At 44.7% G+C, this 18,508-nt stretch overlaps 1 protein-coding gene across 2 annotated transcripts in view; it reads right to left on the reverse strand.

Annotated features, from left to right (window-relative positions):
- BCR (BCR activator of RhoGEF and GTPase) overlaps nucleotides 1-18,508 on the reverse strand; it is a gene marked incomplete at both ends in the record, with an annotated part of 91,971 nt that overhangs the window by 17,167 nt on the left and 56,296 nt on the right. For both annotated transcript variants that reach the window (XM_079543735.1, XM_079543734.1), the window contains 8 exons: nucleotides 277-396; nucleotides 915-1,083; nucleotides 1,929-2,050; nucleotides 11,051-11,191; nucleotides 11,540-11,592; nucleotides 12,501-12,561; nucleotides 13,985-14,092; nucleotides 17,992-18,177. In XM_079543735.1, coding sequence (XP_079399861.1) covers nucleotides 277-396; nucleotides 915-1,083; nucleotides 1,929-2,050; nucleotides 11,051-11,191; nucleotides 11,540-11,592; nucleotides 12,501-12,561; nucleotides 13,985-14,092; nucleotides 17,992-18,177 — 960 coding nt within the window. The remainder of the gene's footprint in view (nucleotides 1-276; nucleotides 397-914; nucleotides 1,084-1,928; nucleotides 2,051-11,050; nucleotides 11,192-11,539; nucleotides 11,593-12,500; nucleotides 12,562-13,984; nucleotides 14,093-17,991; nucleotides 18,178-18,508) is intronic.

An 18,508-nucleotide genomic window follows, 5' to 3' on the forward strand; every position in this document is an offset into this window, starting at 1 on the left:
CTATTGCTCTGACAGGACTTGTCTTGTCCCAGACAGGTGTTCAGCTAATACATTCATTTATATTTTTTATGCCAATGTCACATTCAAATTAGTCACGGCCTCCCGAGACATTATCATAGCACCTTAGTTATGGTTAGGTGTCTGCTCCTTGGAAAGTGCTTTCAGACCAGACAGAAGAAAACAGGATCTCCTTATACAACGCATGTGCAAGCACACAGAGCCCTTTAGCATCTTTCTATTACACAAAGCGTGAGACAGACCAAAACAGCCACTCACCTTGCCATTGCGATTGTGCACCCGGAAAGCCATGTTGGGAGACATCAGCAGCAGGAGTGATTCCTGTTCTGAGAGCTTCTTTTTCAACCTCTCAATGACCTTGCTGCCCTTATTGGCCCTCTGAATGGTGGGGGGAGAGAAGAAGACAAAAGGACACGCACATCATTCTCCTACACTTGCTCTCATTTACACCAACACACATTTTCAAACCCACAGTTCCTTTTCTCTAAAGGAAATGAGGATATGCTCTGACAGATGCCAGACTTTCCACATATTGGTATGCTACACTCCCAGCCTTTCTCATGTCTACAGCATGAGAGCTCCATTTTCAACATAAATGCCTGGAAATAATCACAGGCAGATCCATGTAAGCAGAGGAGCAATACGGCATCTTTTGTTGTTTCTGCCTCCAACTGAGGAGGCCATCATACAAGCAGTGCACCAGAATGAGAACAATGGGCTGTGCAGCAGTCTAGATATCACTGATAACTGAGCTGTACCACAAATCTCTGCTGAACAGCCTGTTTTAGCAGGATTCTCCATGCTTCTATCAGAATCTCATCTCAGCAGAGATATTGAGTCTGTTCTGCATGTGGGATGGAACCGGCTTTTTTTGTGTTTTTTTTTTTGTCTTTTACCTTTTCACGCTGGATATCATTCTTGATCTGGGATATCTTGATTTTCATGGCATCCAGTTCCTCATCAGGTACCAGTGGGATGTTGGGAACTGCCTCGGACTCATCCACCATTTGGAAACTAAGGTCAGTGAGTGGGATGTACCATTTGCAGTCATACTGCTGGCTTTTTCTGAAAGACAGAAGGTCCAAACCTTTGCTCCTTACTGGTGCTTGGCAAATACTCACTTCCTCTTCCTACAGGTCATTCCTCATTATAGCTCATAAGATACAGAAGTAGGGACAGCTTCTTTATGACTTCCACATCAGAAAAAAATCTGGTAAAATGCTGCTTTCCAGTAAGAAAGCCAAGGAGGGCCAATTGCAAAACAAAGCAAATTGTTTTGTTACCTAGTTTATTCTGTCCTAAAAAACCCACAAAAATCTTTTGCATACCCTTTTAGTCCTCTGCTCTGTCTCTTCAAAGCCTCTGTAGATGCAGAGTTTGAAAGCAAAGCCACATGTGTGAATGGATGGCTGCCTGTGGTCTAAAGCTCAGGTCTCTCCTGCCTGAGCTGGGATGGTTGAGTGGGGGGTAGAAGTGTCAGCATACAAACTTCCATGTAACCCAATCAGAAGAAACTACACCTTGTGACTGCCATTCTGTGGTGCTCTCACCAGAACAGCCTGTCCATGTTTTTTTTAACGTTTTGTGCTATTTACTCCCTTCTTCACCCCTCCTGCCAATATCAGACATTCTTGGGAAAGTCCCACTCTCTTCAAAATTACTTCCCTGGAAGTATGTGCTTCAAAAAGGGCACGAGCAACTTGTTTGAGGAGAACAAGCAGAGGAGTTTCTCAGAGCAAAGGTCTCTTATGATGGCCAGCACTTCCTTGCTGATCACTCTGTCCAACTACATTTCATAGATTCTGGTTACCCAGGACTGGAGTATTCATATTCAGCTGCTGTTGCTGGCTGAACCCAGGACTCTGCTGAAGCTGAGATGCAAAACACATAGACCAGAAGGGAAACCTCACCCTCCAATCTGCTTTTTGAGCTTGGCACACAGGAACAGATCAGTAAAAAGAAAGACGTGGCGTAGTTTGCGAGCCCCCTCAACGAGCTCCACCATGAAACTGTCCTTCAGGAGCTGCCGGTGCTGGTGAAAAACAGAAAATGTTTCAGTTAGTGAAGAAAGAGCCCAGATAAAGCACTGCGCCTCCCTCAGCGACGCACTCCTGATGCCTGACTCCTACCAGAGCCAATTTAATAAACTGTTCCAATTCAGCAAAAAAAACAGGCTGTTATGTGCTCCTTGCTGTGAGCTCTGCTCCCTGCTGCTGCCTTCTCTCTCAAGGGCAAAAATGGCCTTATTCATCAGGTGCCAGGTCAGAGCTGAGGTTTATTTCCATCACCTGTCTCTGAGACCAAGTGTTACTTATGGTGAGTCATCGCCTGGCTTCAAGTGCCCAAGGGCCACCATCACAGCATCCCTCTTACAAACCAGCAGAGAGCAGCAAACACCACTTTTCTGTCCAGACTTCCCCCATCATCCAGCTACTGAATTCAGCTCCAGCTACCCCTACTCTGCATTAGCTAGATACAAAATGCGTACCTTGCAAACTTCTCTGTAGTCCCTTAACTGCTTGTGTTTAAACAGGATCATCTGGATATGCCCCCACCCCACACCTATTCAAAGCTTTAAAAGCTTTTTTTTTTCCTCCTAAATAATTAATAAAATAAATCAAATGTTCCCCAAACCTAGATGATAATTTGCATTACCCTGATACCTTTATTCCTATTTCTAGTTCCCAGAAGACTTAAAACCTCCTAAATAACAGGCATACATTGGAGGGCAAAAGCATCTTTTCCCTTCTTCCCCTACAGGGACTCCATAGCTGACAGACAAAAAGGCCGGAGCACTGGCACTGAGACAGATGGGTCTGTGCTGTCACCAGTGACCAACACAGGAGTTTCAAGCCTTCCTCTATGCCCAGGCCTTCTGTTCTGATGTCAGGATCAATATGAGTCCGAGTGCACATCATGCAGAATAGAAATTTCCCCTCATTTTCAAAAGCAAGCCAAGGGTATGTCACTTTGGCAAAATTTATTCCCACAAATATGTCTGTCAGTGTTAGTTTGCTTCACAGCCAGTACAAGCAGCCACCATCACTTTCTGCACACAGGTTTCCTAAGATGCTTTTTCCTCACCTGTAGCACTTTTACTTGTTACTCCAGCTAGGACGATGGCCTGCTGACACCAATGAGTGACATTACACACACTGTACATGCCAAGACAGCACCATGGTTGGAGATAGGAGAGATCAGCTCACATTGCTCACTGCTAACCAACAACACCCCCTTCTGCTCTGTCACTGTCAGCCTTCTCCAGGCCCACGCACGACTTGTCAGTAGGACAAGCATCTCCACAGGAAACTCATATGCAAAATCTGTCCTTTGCCAAGAGGCAGCCCTGCTCAGCTGCACAGCAGTGTGCAATAGGAAAGCAGTTAACCTCAGCAAGGTCAAGACATCCAAACCAGAACTCATGCCTCAGTTTCTCAGGGTTATGCCTCACGGGTTTTACTTGCTGCATGACTTAACAAGCCTTGAGCACGTTTACTGCAGAGGGTGTGGGAGTGCAAACCTCCGCTCTCCTTCTCCTTCCTCCTACCATCCGTCCCACCCTGGCCCTTCAAAACGAAAACAAACCACATCAGCCCCAGCAGGCAGCATGGCAAGAAACACAGGAGATAAATGTCCTTGCAGTCACAGTTCTTGTTTCTAGTCTGTTCTAGAATGCCCTGAACTTCCTGACACAGACTAAGGGTCTGCATTTTCCTGTCTGCAGCTTGCAGCCGCAAGCTGCTGAAGTACAGATAGCATGTCAGCATCTCACCTTGGGTCTGCCTGCCACCACGCAAAAGCCCCAGTAGTCAGTGAGCAGCAGTAAAAGCTGCACCTTTCCCATACTACCATCAGTACTGCTTCCTAGCAGACTGTTGAACCATCTCTGGGCACAAGTCTGTGAAGATGCAGCATCCAGCAGTGATTCAGGCTCTGGAAGGCCCATATATACATTAATATTTAATTTTTAGGCATGATCTTCCTGGTTTCTCCTCAGTGGTTTTGGAGGGAAGGCCTGCCTGCATTGGTGTGCACTTGCACACAGCTCCCCACTCCTGCCTGATGAATCCTAGGTAGGCAGGAAACTAGAAAACAGTTTTGAAAACAAATAAATAAAAAGGAGGTGGCATGTTGGCAGTAACAAAAGCACTCCACAGCTGCAAAGAATTTCTTTTGGGAGCAATAATGAAGCAGGGAAAGAGATTTTGTGAACAAGCCCAAAACCTGATCTCGGGCTGCTAAATCTGATGCATATTAATTATGCTGCAACTCAGCTCAGCTCCTCTGGGGCAATGAGAATAGCTTCTTGTTGCCTGCCCAACCTCTGCTTATTGTTCACCCTAACCACAGTAATTTGAAGGTAAGCATTTCCTCCAGTGAAGGGAAGCCTATGCAGAGGGAACAGGAACTGCAGGTCTTAGTGTCAAGCCTCCACAAAGTAAGAAGAGTCCATCAGCAATCCCTGCAGCAAGCCTCCACACAGCCTTCCTAGTCCACATAGGTGACCCCTCTTTCTGCCTCCTAAATTCGCACAGTCTTTGGCTGCCATCATCCAGGCAGACTTTCTCCAAGCAGTCATGCTCTCTGTCCCACATCTCCCTAAAATCCAAGCAGAAAGCTCAGCTATACGATGCCAAATCAGGGGTGTGATTTACAGCCTTTGTACTTCCCATCTGGGACTAAGGTACCACTTGTTTGCACTGAGCTTCTTTTGGCTGGCACTCTGGGGTATGAATATCCAGATCGACAGGACACAGTGCTTCTATGAGGCAGCAGAAGTCTCTGGCAGCAAGTTCTCTCAGAAATAGAGTTGGGTGGAAAGAAGACAAGGGTATATTTCCTAAGTTTGCTTGGATCAGAAGTAAAGAGGTGAAAGGGATGTATGCTAGTCAGCCACTCAGGAAAATACTAAGCTTCCCAGAGCTGTCATTCATTTCTTCTCACTGAGGAGCTAGTTTAGAAAGCTTCCCCTTTGGAGCAAAGGTATACTACCACAATGAGCAACCAAGGATCTAGGGAGGAGAGGAGAGGAAAAAGAGTTTGGGGGTCAAGACAGGAAATGTATCCTCATAAGGGTGTGAGCTTGATATTAGGTCTAACTACCAGCTTCTCTGGGAAAACAGGACTTTCATTAGGGCTGGCCACAACAAGCGTGCACCAAGCTGCTCAGCATCAGTGGAGCCGAGGAGGAGCACTTCCAGCACAGGGCCACATCCTTTGTTGCAAATGAGTCAACTTGCCAGGAGGACTCAGCAGGTCAGAGGGAAACAATAAAAGGATTTCCCAACTGGCTTACCAGATCCCTGCCAAACCCCACAGCCAGGGAGCACAAGGCACCTTTCTGACCTCCTGCATGAGTCAGCCCATCCTACCTCACACCCTGGGGAAGCCAGGGGTCCCCATAGGCAGCACGCCTGCCTGTCAGGTACCCATACCACCTCAGTTCCATAGGTCATACCAGCATTTTGGGAACCAAAGTCTATATAGGTTAACTCTCTCCTGAGGGCACCAAGAGCTGTTCCTTTGCTAGCCTTTGGTTAAACAGTCTCCCAAAACATGAGGTCTTTTATCTGAATGAATGGTCCTATGATACTGTATGTCACATACAACATGTGCTGGGAGACCATCTCTCTCAATTTTGTTTCTGAAGTTACACTGTTTGCTAAGATTACAAAAGGTGTTAAAGGTTTTCCTAAAATTCACTATAGATTACAGAAACACCAAAGACACATCCAACAAAGCATGGGCTTAGTATCAGAGTGGCAGTGCAGCGGCGGAGGGACTCCATGTGTCCTACAAACAGCCCCAAGACTAACAGGTGTTCAGCTCAGGAGCTCAGCTCAGATGCTGAAAGATTTTCGAGGACATCTAGAGGAAAGCTTCTTATTTCGTATCATTATAGGGTGAATTAGTACAGCCTTTACCTCTCAAACAGGGCCTGGGCAAACTGTCACCTACCAGAGGCTTTTGCTATGCTACCATATTGGTTCAGTACAAGCCCCAAGTCTCCTTTCTAGACCCTGCTTTCTTTTTCATGTTTTTAGCTGCTGCTTCTCTCACCCCCATCTCTGTGTTCCAGACAGAAGAGCTCTCCCTTTATGTCCTTCAGTGCTTGGATATCCTCTTTGGACTGCCTATTGCTGTCCTCTTACCTCTGCCAGTGAGCACCTTCTCTGCTACCAACGTGCTCATCTATTCATTCCACAGTGTTTTTGTGCTATTTGTAAAGGATAAATCCTTCTGCTGTCGTGTACTGCTTAACTCCAAGAAGCGTGGCAGAAGATCAGCCTGAGACACATTACAAGAAGTGGAATTTAAAGATATATTCATCCAAAACCACAGCTGTACAAAGGGCCATCTCCTCACACGACAGCCAAGCAAAGAGCTCATCCGACGTGGTGACAGCAGCAGCGTGCGTGGGTGAGAGCCCCCGGAAGGACTGGAACATGTGTGATGCAGGAGGAGAAGGGTAAAAGCAGAAGATGGGTATTGGCATATGTCAGTGAGGAAGAGTGGCTTGGCTTTCTGCAGAGCGTAGGAAGAAAATGATTCCTTGTGTGTGCGCATGTTTCAAGACCAGCACTGGAGAATTAAGGGATTCTATGCTTGGAGAGATAAATTGGCTGCTTTTTGCATATCTAGTAGGTTTTTTTCTTTATTTTTTTCCTCCCAAGCTTCTGTCACCAGAAGCTCTCTGACTCCAGCTGTATTTTTTAAATATTCTACTGTCAACACCTGCCCAAAGGCTCCGGGAGTAATAGGCACCAGGCTTTGAGCTGCGCATGCCTGCCTGTATCTAGGCTTAGTCCTCAACTTTCCAAAGGCTTTACTTTGCACTTTTGCTCCCTTGCAAACCTCCTCTCCTACTCTAAGTCAAACAGAAGCCTAAAGCAGTGCTATCTAGTTTATTGCCTGCAGCTACAAGCCTTGTTTAGGTACGTGTTAGAGCAGTCTGCCAACAACCTCTTCTCTCCAGGGCAGGAGGGGAAGGTCCACAGCAGCATAAGCAGATACAAAATGTGATTTGGGGGGTCTTATTTCCAGAAGGAACAGCCTGTCTGCTCTCTTTGCATAAAGACTGGTGCTGAGGATAACAGACACTAAGCTACTCAGTCAGTAGAGTGACCCAGAACTAAAAAATTGGCTTAGTTTTCAGGTAGCTCCATCCCTCCATACCACTGTGTGATCACACAAACCCAGTGCTAACACTTCAAAGAGAGTAGGAGTGTGCAGCCATGGGTGAGACAGAATGGCAGCCACCACCACTCTGATTAGCTTGAACTATTCTGAAACAACACCCTGCAAAGAGTAGAGATGAGCTGAAGCCTAGGAAGGGACACACATCAAATGAACTCTGCAGCTTTGTTAACCTCTGCTTTACAAGAATGGGCCGAATTAGCTGGAAGCACAAATCTTGGCAGGGAAAGATGACACACGCTCCAACAGTCATTTGCATCTAGGTTCAGCTGAGAAGAAACATGCAATCTGCAGAGCTCGTTTGTTAATAAGTCTGGGAGGGCTATAACTCCCTCCCTTCTGGCATATATTTGTACATACTTCATCTCAAAGCACTTATTTTCCTGCTTGTCTAAGGGACCAACCCCTGTAAAACCTTAAATAGGTTTCCTATTAAAGATGAAAGAACAGAGGAGAAGAAGGGTCAGCAGTGAGCATGTAAGAGGCCTGCTCCATGGTCTTAAGGGGTTCAAGATTCTCCATATTCCCTTTCTGAGTCAAAGGGTGCTGTGCTATGCAGACCCTCTTCCCTCCTTTTGTGAAACTGATTTTTTGAGTTGGTGAAGTGGATATCTGCAGATAAAACATCAAAAATACGAAGAAGTAAAATTACAGAAGTAGTAAGCTGGGAAGGAGCAGCGAGAGAATAGCACAGATCAGGTTGAAGGGAGACAGAGTCAAAAGTCTGGAAAAAGCCTTCAGTAAATCCCTCCTGGCTCCCCTGTGCTGCCAGCTACAAAAGGCCCAAACCATTCCTGAGAGGTACAGACTGAGCTGGACCTGAAATTCTCCAGGCAAGACCAGAAAAGCCATCAAAAATTGCTAAGTCTTTACTCCTCCCCACACTTCTGCCTTTCCTTCGGAATCTTACTGTGAGGACATATTCAAACCCTTCTGCAGATCATGGAGGAACACAGTGCATCCTTCTCCTCAGCACAGACTCCAATGCTCTGCTAGTTAAATTCAGCCTCAGGGCCACTGCTGCCTTCCCAAACACCAAACAAATGCATTGAGTGAACCACTCACAAACCAAACAGGACGGGGCTGGTGCTATCCTGGATCCTCTGTACCAGCAGTCCCTAGCAAACTACAGAACAAAGAACTGTGGTTAATGTTAGCCTGACCAGCAGCAAGGGCCAAACTATGTGCAGTATTCCCTCCATCCTGGCTTGTAGGCTTAGCCCAATTGATCCTCCCTTTCCTGTTACAGCCCCTTCTGTCTCCGCAGTGAATGGTTTTACTCCCTTTGCATTCATCTCCTCACACTAACTGAAATATTCATTTAGCCCCAGCAGATTAAATCTTGTTCGTGCATCACAGAAAACTTTCAGTTCACATACATAAACCCAGAAGTAGCAAAAAAAGCCTGCCATGCGAAACAGGATTTGGATGCTCCTGTGCAGGAACAATATCTGATGTCATTCAGGAAGGCAGCAGGCAGGTCAGTGTGAGCCAACGCTCACAGAGCAGGAACCACCTTTTGTAAAAGAGATCAAGACTGTTCGTGAGCTTGTTCTATGTTTTGACCTGCACTCTTCTTAGCAGCCTGTCACTAGGGAGATTAGCCACTCGCTGCTTTCCTCAGTTCAAAGAGATCCTGAAAAAAAGAGCTGGAGAAAAGGAGATTTGACTCCTCCCCATGATGCACCCCAAGGAGGAAACACATTCTGCATAAAAGGCAAGGACTGGGGAAAAAAGACAACTGAGATCAGCACCTAAGCAATGCATGAGGGGAAAATGCTATTTTCCCTCCTTCCTTTTTTCACCAAGGAAATTTCAAAGGGGAGTAAGACAAATAATAATGATAATTAAAAAAAGCTATCAAAGCAAGCTGGTGACTCATTAAAATAAAAAAATGCATTATGTATTGAGAGTAGTCAATTAAGAAATGCGAACTGCACACTGTCCTGTCACCCCAGGGGAAGCATAAGCAAGGGGAGTGGGAGGAGAAAAGGAAAAATGTACAGGCATAAACAAAACCCAGCTATGACCCCAAGGTGAGTAGCCTGTAGGAAGCAACACCTGTCACTAACCCACACAAAGCAGTTGGAAGCCTGCTTCTGCCTCTGGATTATTACGCAAAGAATGAACGTAGCTACTCCCCAGACAGATAGATACTGATTCGAAAGAATGTGGAATACAAGTGGAGAAAGTACCCACATTCAGCCTCTCAAAGTGGAAGACAAACAGGGAAGCATCAGAAGCAAGTTCTTTTCTTCCCTAGGCTCAGTACAAGGAGTGTGCAGTGAGGGAGAGCACAAAGGGTTCCAGTTTCGTCCAGCACACCTACAGCCCTATCCTTCAATATGCACTCTCCCTCCATCACACACAAAAGCACTAGAGGACCACTGAGCTTGTGAACAGGCCTGCTGAGCACAATTCCAACAGGCCTCCTCCTTCCTGCTTTGTAAGATCTGACAAACATATTGCTCCAAAAAGAGATCATCAGGATTATCCTCCCAAGACAGCCCCGCTGCCTATGCACTGGCACTTCATTAGGATTCTGCGTGACACTTTCCAAAGCCTGCATCCCTCATTGAGATGCTGACAGACAACCGGAGAACACAAAGTGCTCCCTCCCCTGCACGGGGACATTCCAGCCTGCAGTTTCTGCTGTGACTCAATCAGCATCCACTTTAATGAGGCTATCTGCTATCTCCAGGCCCTGGTGACTGACGTTTGAGCTTCCATCTCAGCCTTCAATTGCTCAGTCTCCCCTCTTCTCAGCAGCAGCCTTCCTCAGTTAATAAAATGAGAATAGGAGCAAGCGTCACAGGTGAACAGTACACCTAATTTCCAGTACTGCAGCTTCTAGCTGATCTTTGTCAGCTGATAATCAGTTTAACAGCTAAAAGCAAGCATGTTTAGCTGACAGGATTTGGGAATACATCTTGAAGGTTTGTGGTATGTTAACAATCTTCTGGGATTTGTAGGAGATGTTTTTGTACAGGGTAATTTGGGTCACTTTTGATCAGCCAGTGTCTTCAGCATGCTGCCACAATTCCTCTTACAAATTTATTATTTGAGCTGCACCTCCCTTTTGTCCAATATCCTACATCCTCCTGTCCCTTCGTACTTCTGTCAGTCCCAGTGTGCCCTCACCAGGAAGGACTGAATTGCCATCTAATGAAATCACAAGGCGTATGAATCGAGCCCATTCAGGCACGCAGAAGTTTACTGCTGTGTAGGTTTATGCTTTCCTTGCACAGCATGACATGCAGGTAAGGGAACCCCACATGCTGGAGCTTCTCGGGCATATTCAAACTCATAGCAGAGCTGAGAAGAATTGTACCACACTTATAGGATTTTAACATCTCCCTCAGCTTTCCCAGCCCATTTCATTTGTTTTGCTTCTCTGTCCCATTCACAATATTGTTCTTTAGAAATGAGGATGCAAAAAAAATGATTTTATGGCATGAATTAATATTTAGGCCATAACATTTCCTAACCTGTTATGATTTCTGATAATTCCTCATCTTTTTCTCTTCCTAGGCTTCCTGTGTGTTTGCAGGTAAAATATATTTACTACATAACTATGCATTGTAGAAATGATGTATGACAAATCATTATAAAAGTGCTAAGGACAAAACTCCAATCATTCTTTTCCTCCTGGTTTCCAAACTGTTTTCCTAGCAGAAAACAGAGAGGAGCTGTACAATATCCTTTAGAAAACAAGGACACTGTATAAACTGTTTCTTAGCAACAAACAAATTAATAGCTCAGGTTCCCAGCCTGCTCCACAAAGGTACAACCAGTATTTAGGAACTGAGAAAATAATGGAAGCAGGAAGACTCACCTCTCCCTTCTTTACAGTCATGGACTGCCGACGAGGAGTGATCTCCTCATTGATGCTGGAAAGGAAGTTCTGCGAGATCCGCAGGGCGTCCTGCAGGAGTGGGTGATCAGGGTGGCTCACTGGAGTGTGCTTGAGCAAATCCTGCCACCAAGAACACAAGCGAAGAACAGAATCATGAGCAGCACTGGAAAGCAGTGCCCCCAGAGCTAAGTCCCCAGCTGAAGCCATCGGAGAAGATACTCCATGGCTTCTTACAGGCTAGAGTAAGGCTGTAACTACACAGGAAGAGAAACGACAACTTTGTAGTTTGTAACATCACTGGAGAGCTACCAGGGTACCATGGGCTCCCTCTCCTCAGTGTAAACAGAAGAGGCTCCTATGCTGCACAGCAGCTTAGTTTTTGCAGTCCTGCAGCTCAGTGGGAAACATGAGAGGAAAAGAAAATAGGAAATGGGAGAAAAGTTGGAAAGCTACCCTTCAGATACTTACATGCAGTACAAGTGTGCTGCGAGTCACTCGATCCACTGGCTTGTATAGCAGAGCTGTGAAAAGAACGCAGCAGGAACATAAAAAAGAGGTACCTAAATGCAGCCCTTAGAGAACAACTTGTCCAATGCCACTGAGCATACAGGCACAGGTTTATTAACTGATGAGGTACTAGAAACTCTTCTCCAAGGTTAACGTGCTACACAGCCAGTAAAATACACATGAACGCACAGAGGAAATAAACATGCTCTACAGCAAACAAATACCCACTTGTGAGCGTATTCTGTCACACAGTGGGTGAGGAGCACACAAGGTGGTACAAAACAACTGCAAACAGCATGGCACACTTGCAACAATTTCCTGGCAACCTGCCTGGTCCCACAGGTCAGAATAGGGCCTTGCACTCTTAAAGTTGCCAAGGAGGTCCCTGAAAGGTTGGCAGTGCATCCCTCCTTCTGGAGTTCAGCATGACACTGTTGAGTGCTTCCAAACCCTGATAACAGGCCAAAAAAGGAAGGGGATTGGCTTTTACATTAATCATTATGGAAGCTTCATATAACATAGCTTATCTTCTACTATGTATACATGTAAAGGCAAGCACAATGAGAACTGAGCTTGACCAAGCTCTCTAGAGAAGGCAAAAAAATAGAGCAATTACTTCTAGGCTGATGTTTGTGCTAACACTGGGTAGTAGGTGCTTTCTTAAGAACACAGCAGTCCTTTGGTTAGCCTGGTTATGCCCAAAGGGACTCATCAGGTTTAAGCTGGGCAGGAGCTCACCCATGCATGCATGCAATTTACTACGCAGAAGCTCTACTACTTAGCAAAAGGGAACTGATTTCCCATGGAAAGCCAACAGAGACTCCACAACCTTCCAACATTTAAAAAGAAGAAGTGAGTGGAGGCTTGGCAACAGCCCCCACGCAGTCCTGACAAACCAGTATCCTCTGCATGGATCACTCACTTTCCAAGGAATTTTTCGTCGTCTGATCTTTAGATTCCTTTGTGCTTCTAGCCTTTAGATTCTAAAAGAAAAAGAAAACCCACGTAGCAGACGGTCAATCACCTTGAAATATCACATGGGAATGTAAGAGACTATCTGCTCCTCCAAAGAAGGGCCAAAGAATGACTGGAGGACAGCCCTGCCACAATTCAAATCAATGAAGGAAAAAATATGCTTGTTTTCTTGATAATTTCACCATTGCCGTGACAAAGGCACCTACACATCTCAAATAATAATCAGATTTCTTAGGAGTTTGCATCAATAGAGAAGCAACGAAAGAGGGAACCACCTACAGCAACATAGGGATGGTAGAAATTTTAATCACCTGCAAGAGAAAGGCATGTCCACAACAATGCAGCCATTGTCATAGCATGTACACACCACCAATAAATAAAGCGCAGGATTGGGATTTAGCACCCCCTGATTATACTTATCTATGCCCAGAGCTAGGTGACCTTGGAGAAGTCAGCTGCCTTTCACAACAGAAAAGGAACAATGCCTGTGACTTTTCTTTTTTGCTACTGTTAATAAATGGGAAACTCTGTGGAAGGCATTTCAGTACTTAGAGAAAAGGGAGCGCAGAGGAAGCTACTCTGCTAATAAGTGGACACCACAGGAGCAAAGAAGTGGTAGACAAAGGATCAGAACTCAATGAAAACCCTCAGTAAAGGAGAAAATAGAAGAACCTGCACTCTGTTGAGTAGTACGTCAGATCCTAACAATGTTGAATGTACTCAATAGATTTTTCAGAGCAATAAACACCCTAGTATTATTCAGCTCTGATTATTTATTTGCTTGTTTTTAAGGATACAGATATGAAGTTCACGTTTTCTTGGCAACTGAGTTTTTCAAGACATGATCACTGCAATGCAAACAGTTAAGAAGCACTGCAGGCAAAGCTGGTGGCCTGGGATGTTCTTTAAAGCATTTTGACACAAAGTACTCCCCTTTGAGGAAATGAGAGCAGCTGATAAATAATCTACATTACACTTAATACACTTGCCATTTTAAACAGAATTTTCTGTCCTCTTCTCCAAACCAGGGAAGCCTGCAATTCCATTGTAGACATAATGCAAGCCATTAAAGATGGCTTTTTTTACATGCAGTCAGCATAATCATTAGGAAGAGCAATATTTGGGAAGCTCAAATAACAACTTTCCCTCTAGAAATGCATGCAGGTGGCACAGAGCTGAAAAGCTCACAGGAATGTCAGTTGTTACAAGATTTCCTGGGTAGGGACAGCACATAAAGGCAGTGTATAGGATAACCTCTACTAGCCCAAAATATAAATCATTGTAAGAATCCAAGCTGAAGCAGTGAGTCTAAGGGAGCTCATAACTCCTCCAGAAGTCAGGGCTGCAAAGAGTGTTGGAGAATAGATAAGTGACACTGCAGGGTATTAGTCAGATTCAGATGGCTCATGTGTCTGAATACCGTGACATTACCTCAGAGATTTCAGCAAACTGAGCATTGGCTTGGCAGCATTTCTCTGCTGTCTCCATGGCAACTTCATAGTTATCCACAAAGGCCCGGTACACTCCCAGCTGGCTGGCCTGCAGGAAGCAAAACAAAATCAAATAAATGCTGAGGAAGACGAGTTTGGGATGGCCAGACTGAGTATCTAATGATCAGGTCACGTTCCTTCACAACAAAGAATCACAGGGAATACTGAGCAGGCCCAGAAAGACATCTCTAACCTGTTAAAAGCTTAACCAGGGCAGGTCTTCCATACACCTAACTCCAAATATCCTCAACAGATTCACTTACTGGCCTGTGAGGATGACACATCTTTATTACTGCCATCTATTTTTCCCTTCTGAACTGCCAGATTAGTATCTATTAATATTTTAGCTCATTGATGTAACTGGAACTGCTGGATGGTTGCCACAAAATATGAATCAGACAGGAATGATTCAGCCAAACAGCACAAATGTGACCCCAGTAAGCTACTAGCTGGAGCTTTTGCACACATGCTGGTCACACTAAAACAAGCCCAGATATTAAACTATACATGCATCAGAAAACATTGTAATAAGGACAGAAGATGCTGAAAATGTAGCAGAAATCCAGCACAATCTGTCTGTGAAGGCAGTGACTGCAGCACTTAGGTCCAGGTGAAGATGGAGCAGAGTCCAGTAATGAGCCACTATCATCACTGAGCCCTAGCACCGATCCCATTTTCTGACTTATTAACTGCAGCCATATTTGTGCCAGAGAACAAAAGATCCAGCTCAGGAAATCCCTGGGTAGCTTCCAAGCTTGTCTGGATCGCAGAGCAGCCTTTATGTTGCGGAGCAGCACAGGCTGTGCTGTAAACACCTCACAGTTTGAACGTGCTCTCAAATGCGTGGTCAGCAGCGAGCCAATAGGTGGGGTGCTGTAAAAGACTCAATTTGAAAGAAGCCTGTTACCAGCAAAGCTTGCATTTACCCTATCACTTCTACAGCTCCCCTTTGCCCAAGAGGTACAACAGGCAGAGCAGTGAACTTTCTCACAGACAGTGCTTTTTTCCTCTCTGGCTCTCCCATAACCACTGTTCTCCATTCTCTCTGGAGCTTTATGCAAGAGATAACGGATGAGAAAAAGGCACTGCATGGAGAGCATTTGCTGCAGCAAATGTTAGTGTTAGCTAACAGAGACTATTCTCTATGGCAGATTTTACTGAAAGACTGGGTACTGGTCACAGAATCACAGAAAGGCCAGAGTTGGAATGGACCTCAAGGATCATGAATCTCCAACCGCCCTGCCAAATGCAGGGCCACCAACCTCCCCATTTCATACCAGACCAGGCTGCCCAAGTCTAAACTCTCATACCATAAAACATGCTTATGACTGAAGCTGAAAGAGACTGTGCCCATTTTGCCAGAAGTGACTCAGTCCCAGCTGCCAGTGGGGCACGAATCCCTGAAGAAGTAGCTGTCAGAATTACTGCTCATTTGCAGGGCTTATGACACTCAGGTTTGGATGATGCCAGATGACAAGGCAGAGATTTAGAGTTTCTCCATTATAGTGTGGCTCTTTCATTTCCTGCTACTCCTGAACAGGCTCTATAAGCTTTGTTTTTCTTCCCTACAGATGCTGTCATTAAAACATTGCTTCCATTAAAAACTGATCTTCCAATAATGCTCCCCAAGTTTTTATGCTAGTTTGAGTTTTCCCTTTTTTAATTAAAAAGAGCATAACGAAAACTAAATAAACTTTGGCAAAACTAATTGTTTTTTGGTGAAAAGTTTTCCATTCTTGAAAACTATTAGAGACAATATTTGCTAAATATTTATTCCTAAAAACTGTATAAAATATTCCACAAACATGAGAAGCCCATTTCAATCCCACATTCTTGATGGTTTCATTGTTGATGTTGGTTTTTTTCTCCCCTCTTTTCCTTAGTTTCAACAGGAAAACTCATCCAATGACAGACCAAGAGGCAAAGGGCACTAACTGGAACACAGGAGGTTCTGCCTGAATATCAGGAAGCACTTCTTTACTGTGCAGGTGACATCAGAACAAGATGCCCACAGAGGTTGTTCAGCCTTCATCCTTGGAGATATTCCAAAGCCTCTCGGACACAGTCCTTGGCAGTCTGCTCTGGGAGGCTTTGCTGGCCTTCCTTGAGCAGGGAAGCTGGAACAGATGACCTCCAGAGGTCCCTTCTGACCTCTGTATCCATTCTATAATTCTGTGAAAAAGGTGGAATAACAGCCACTGGCACTGCAAATGGATGATTATTTGTGCCAGACCACAAGAAATTCTGGAACTTGTGACATGCACTAACTTCAACCCACATTGCTTTATTTTATAAGATGTTCAAGATTTATGTTCACAGAGACCTCAGGATAATAGCAAGGATTCCAGCCTTTATCAACAAATTGCATAACACAACCACAACTAAACAATCTATTCCAGAAGATTTGATGTATATCCTGTAAAGATATCTTCTAATGCCTGCTGATCTTGCTGTCTCTCCCATCTGCCACAAATGATGAGCTTTACTTCATGCAGCAGAGTTCACAGTTCCCACTGAATCTGAACCAAACCATCAGAATCCAAAACCACTAAGCTAGCTCAGCTGCCTGCACCAGATCAATTTGTTTGCTTCCAATACTAATAAATGCTGTTACAAATTCCCAAGAATCAAGGGAAGATAAAAATGAGAATGCCACAGAAGGGCCTGTAACCACCATCAGCAAGAAATGGTCTTAAACAAAGACCTAAATAGCTGCAGAGGTTGAACCTTCCCAACAATATTCTGTTACATCCTGTTGCTGTGCAACAGCCAGAGCAGAGGGGCATTCTGACAGAAAGGCATCTGACATGGGAGTGCATACGAAGCAGGAGCTTTCATGGAAATAAACAGGAGGCATTACTTTCAGAACAACCTATGTCTATGTTTGCTTCAGCAACCAGAAGCAATTGGTTTTGTCTTCTTAAACCAGATGCTTAAATTGCATATGCAGAGCTACTGGCCAAGATATCAACTTGACCCCTTCTGGCTAAAACATGCTGGCAGTGGAAAGCAGATTCCCATATTTTCATCTTGAGCTGTCAGCATGCATGGAAAACATCCCCTTCCAGGCCCTTCTCCCCCTGCTCCACAGGCAGTGGTGCTGGTACTGGGCTACACAGCTGCTAACAATTGAGTGACCCTGGAAAAGAGCACTCTCCATCCAATAAACCCCTCACTGGAATGTCACTCCTACCCTGAGAATCAGAGGCACCTCAGGAATGCAGAGATTCTTTTCTTTTCTAAAAGGAAAAAACAGCCCTTTTAATCCCTTTGCTCTCTGTATGCGCTAGGGGAGAGGCAAAAGAGGCCAAAGGAATCTCCTAGAATGCAAACAATTTTTCATTAGACAGAAAGTTTGCAATTTTAAATCAGCCTTAGGAATATGCTTTACATGACTTCGGCCTGAGAATTTTGTTGAGGCTGCTTGCAGAAGTCTCAGTCTCAGGCTGACTGTATCTTCTCAGCTGCAAGGGGAATATCAAAGTCACTACAGTGCTAGAAAAGCAAAGCTAAAGGCAACCACCATAAGAAAATGTAGATGCAAAGCACCATAGAGAAAAGGGAAATACATGTGAGGGAGCTCAGCAATAAGGAGAAATACTTATCTTTTGGTGTTAAAAGACTTAAAAAAAAAAAAAGAAAAAAAAAGAGAGAGAGAACAAACACTGCCATTCCTCAATCTTCCTGTAAATAGTTTGATGATGCTGCAGACAGCCTGAGATTCAACATTTCAGTAAAACTGTATTTGTATTAATATCGTAGCTTTTTGGAGTCTGTAATTAATGAGAGCCACTTTTTCCACAGTGAGGCAAAGCTAGAAACTTGTCATTCACTCCAGGGACAGGTTTCCATCCCTTTAGTCCATGCAAAGTCACCAGAAGAAGCTGTAGCAACACACATGAGAAGAATGAGAGGTAAGAGAAGCTTTGGTGACTGCAGTCAACTCACCAGCTTTTGGAAGAGGTCTCCAACACGTTGCTGGTGACTCCACTGCTGCACTCGGGGAAAGAGTCCATCATAGAATTCTTTGTGGATCTCATAGAGCTCAGGCACTTTGAAGAATATGGTCTCAATCTGCTGACTAGTCAGCACAGGCTGAGAGGTGGTGGCAGCTGCTTTCAAAGGCTTCATAGGCTGAAACGAGAGATGAAGGAAACCATTACCATGCAAACCAAGTACATTCACCCTTGCCACATGACAAAACATACTTCCAAAGAGTTGTTTTACAGCCTGTAAGTGATATTTGCATTCACACAACTGCTGAAAGCTAGGCATTAGCAAATTCTCTCATGGAGATCAGCCACCTCTGGTATGTGGATCTTCCCAGGATATTAATAGTGTGATTAAAATCACTTCGCACTCAGTTTCCTCAATCTCTGTCCAACTGTAGAGAAGTGTGTCTAATAATTAGCACTGAATACAGACAGCGTTCCTGCACGCTATCAGATTAATATCTCCTGGGTTG

Source organism: Tetrao urogallus, assembly GCF_951394365.1.
Source record: "Tetrao urogallus genome assembly, chromosome: 17".
NCBI classification, from domain to species: domain Eukaryota; kingdom Metazoa; phylum Chordata; class Aves; order Galliformes; family Phasianidae; genus Tetrao; species Tetrao urogallus.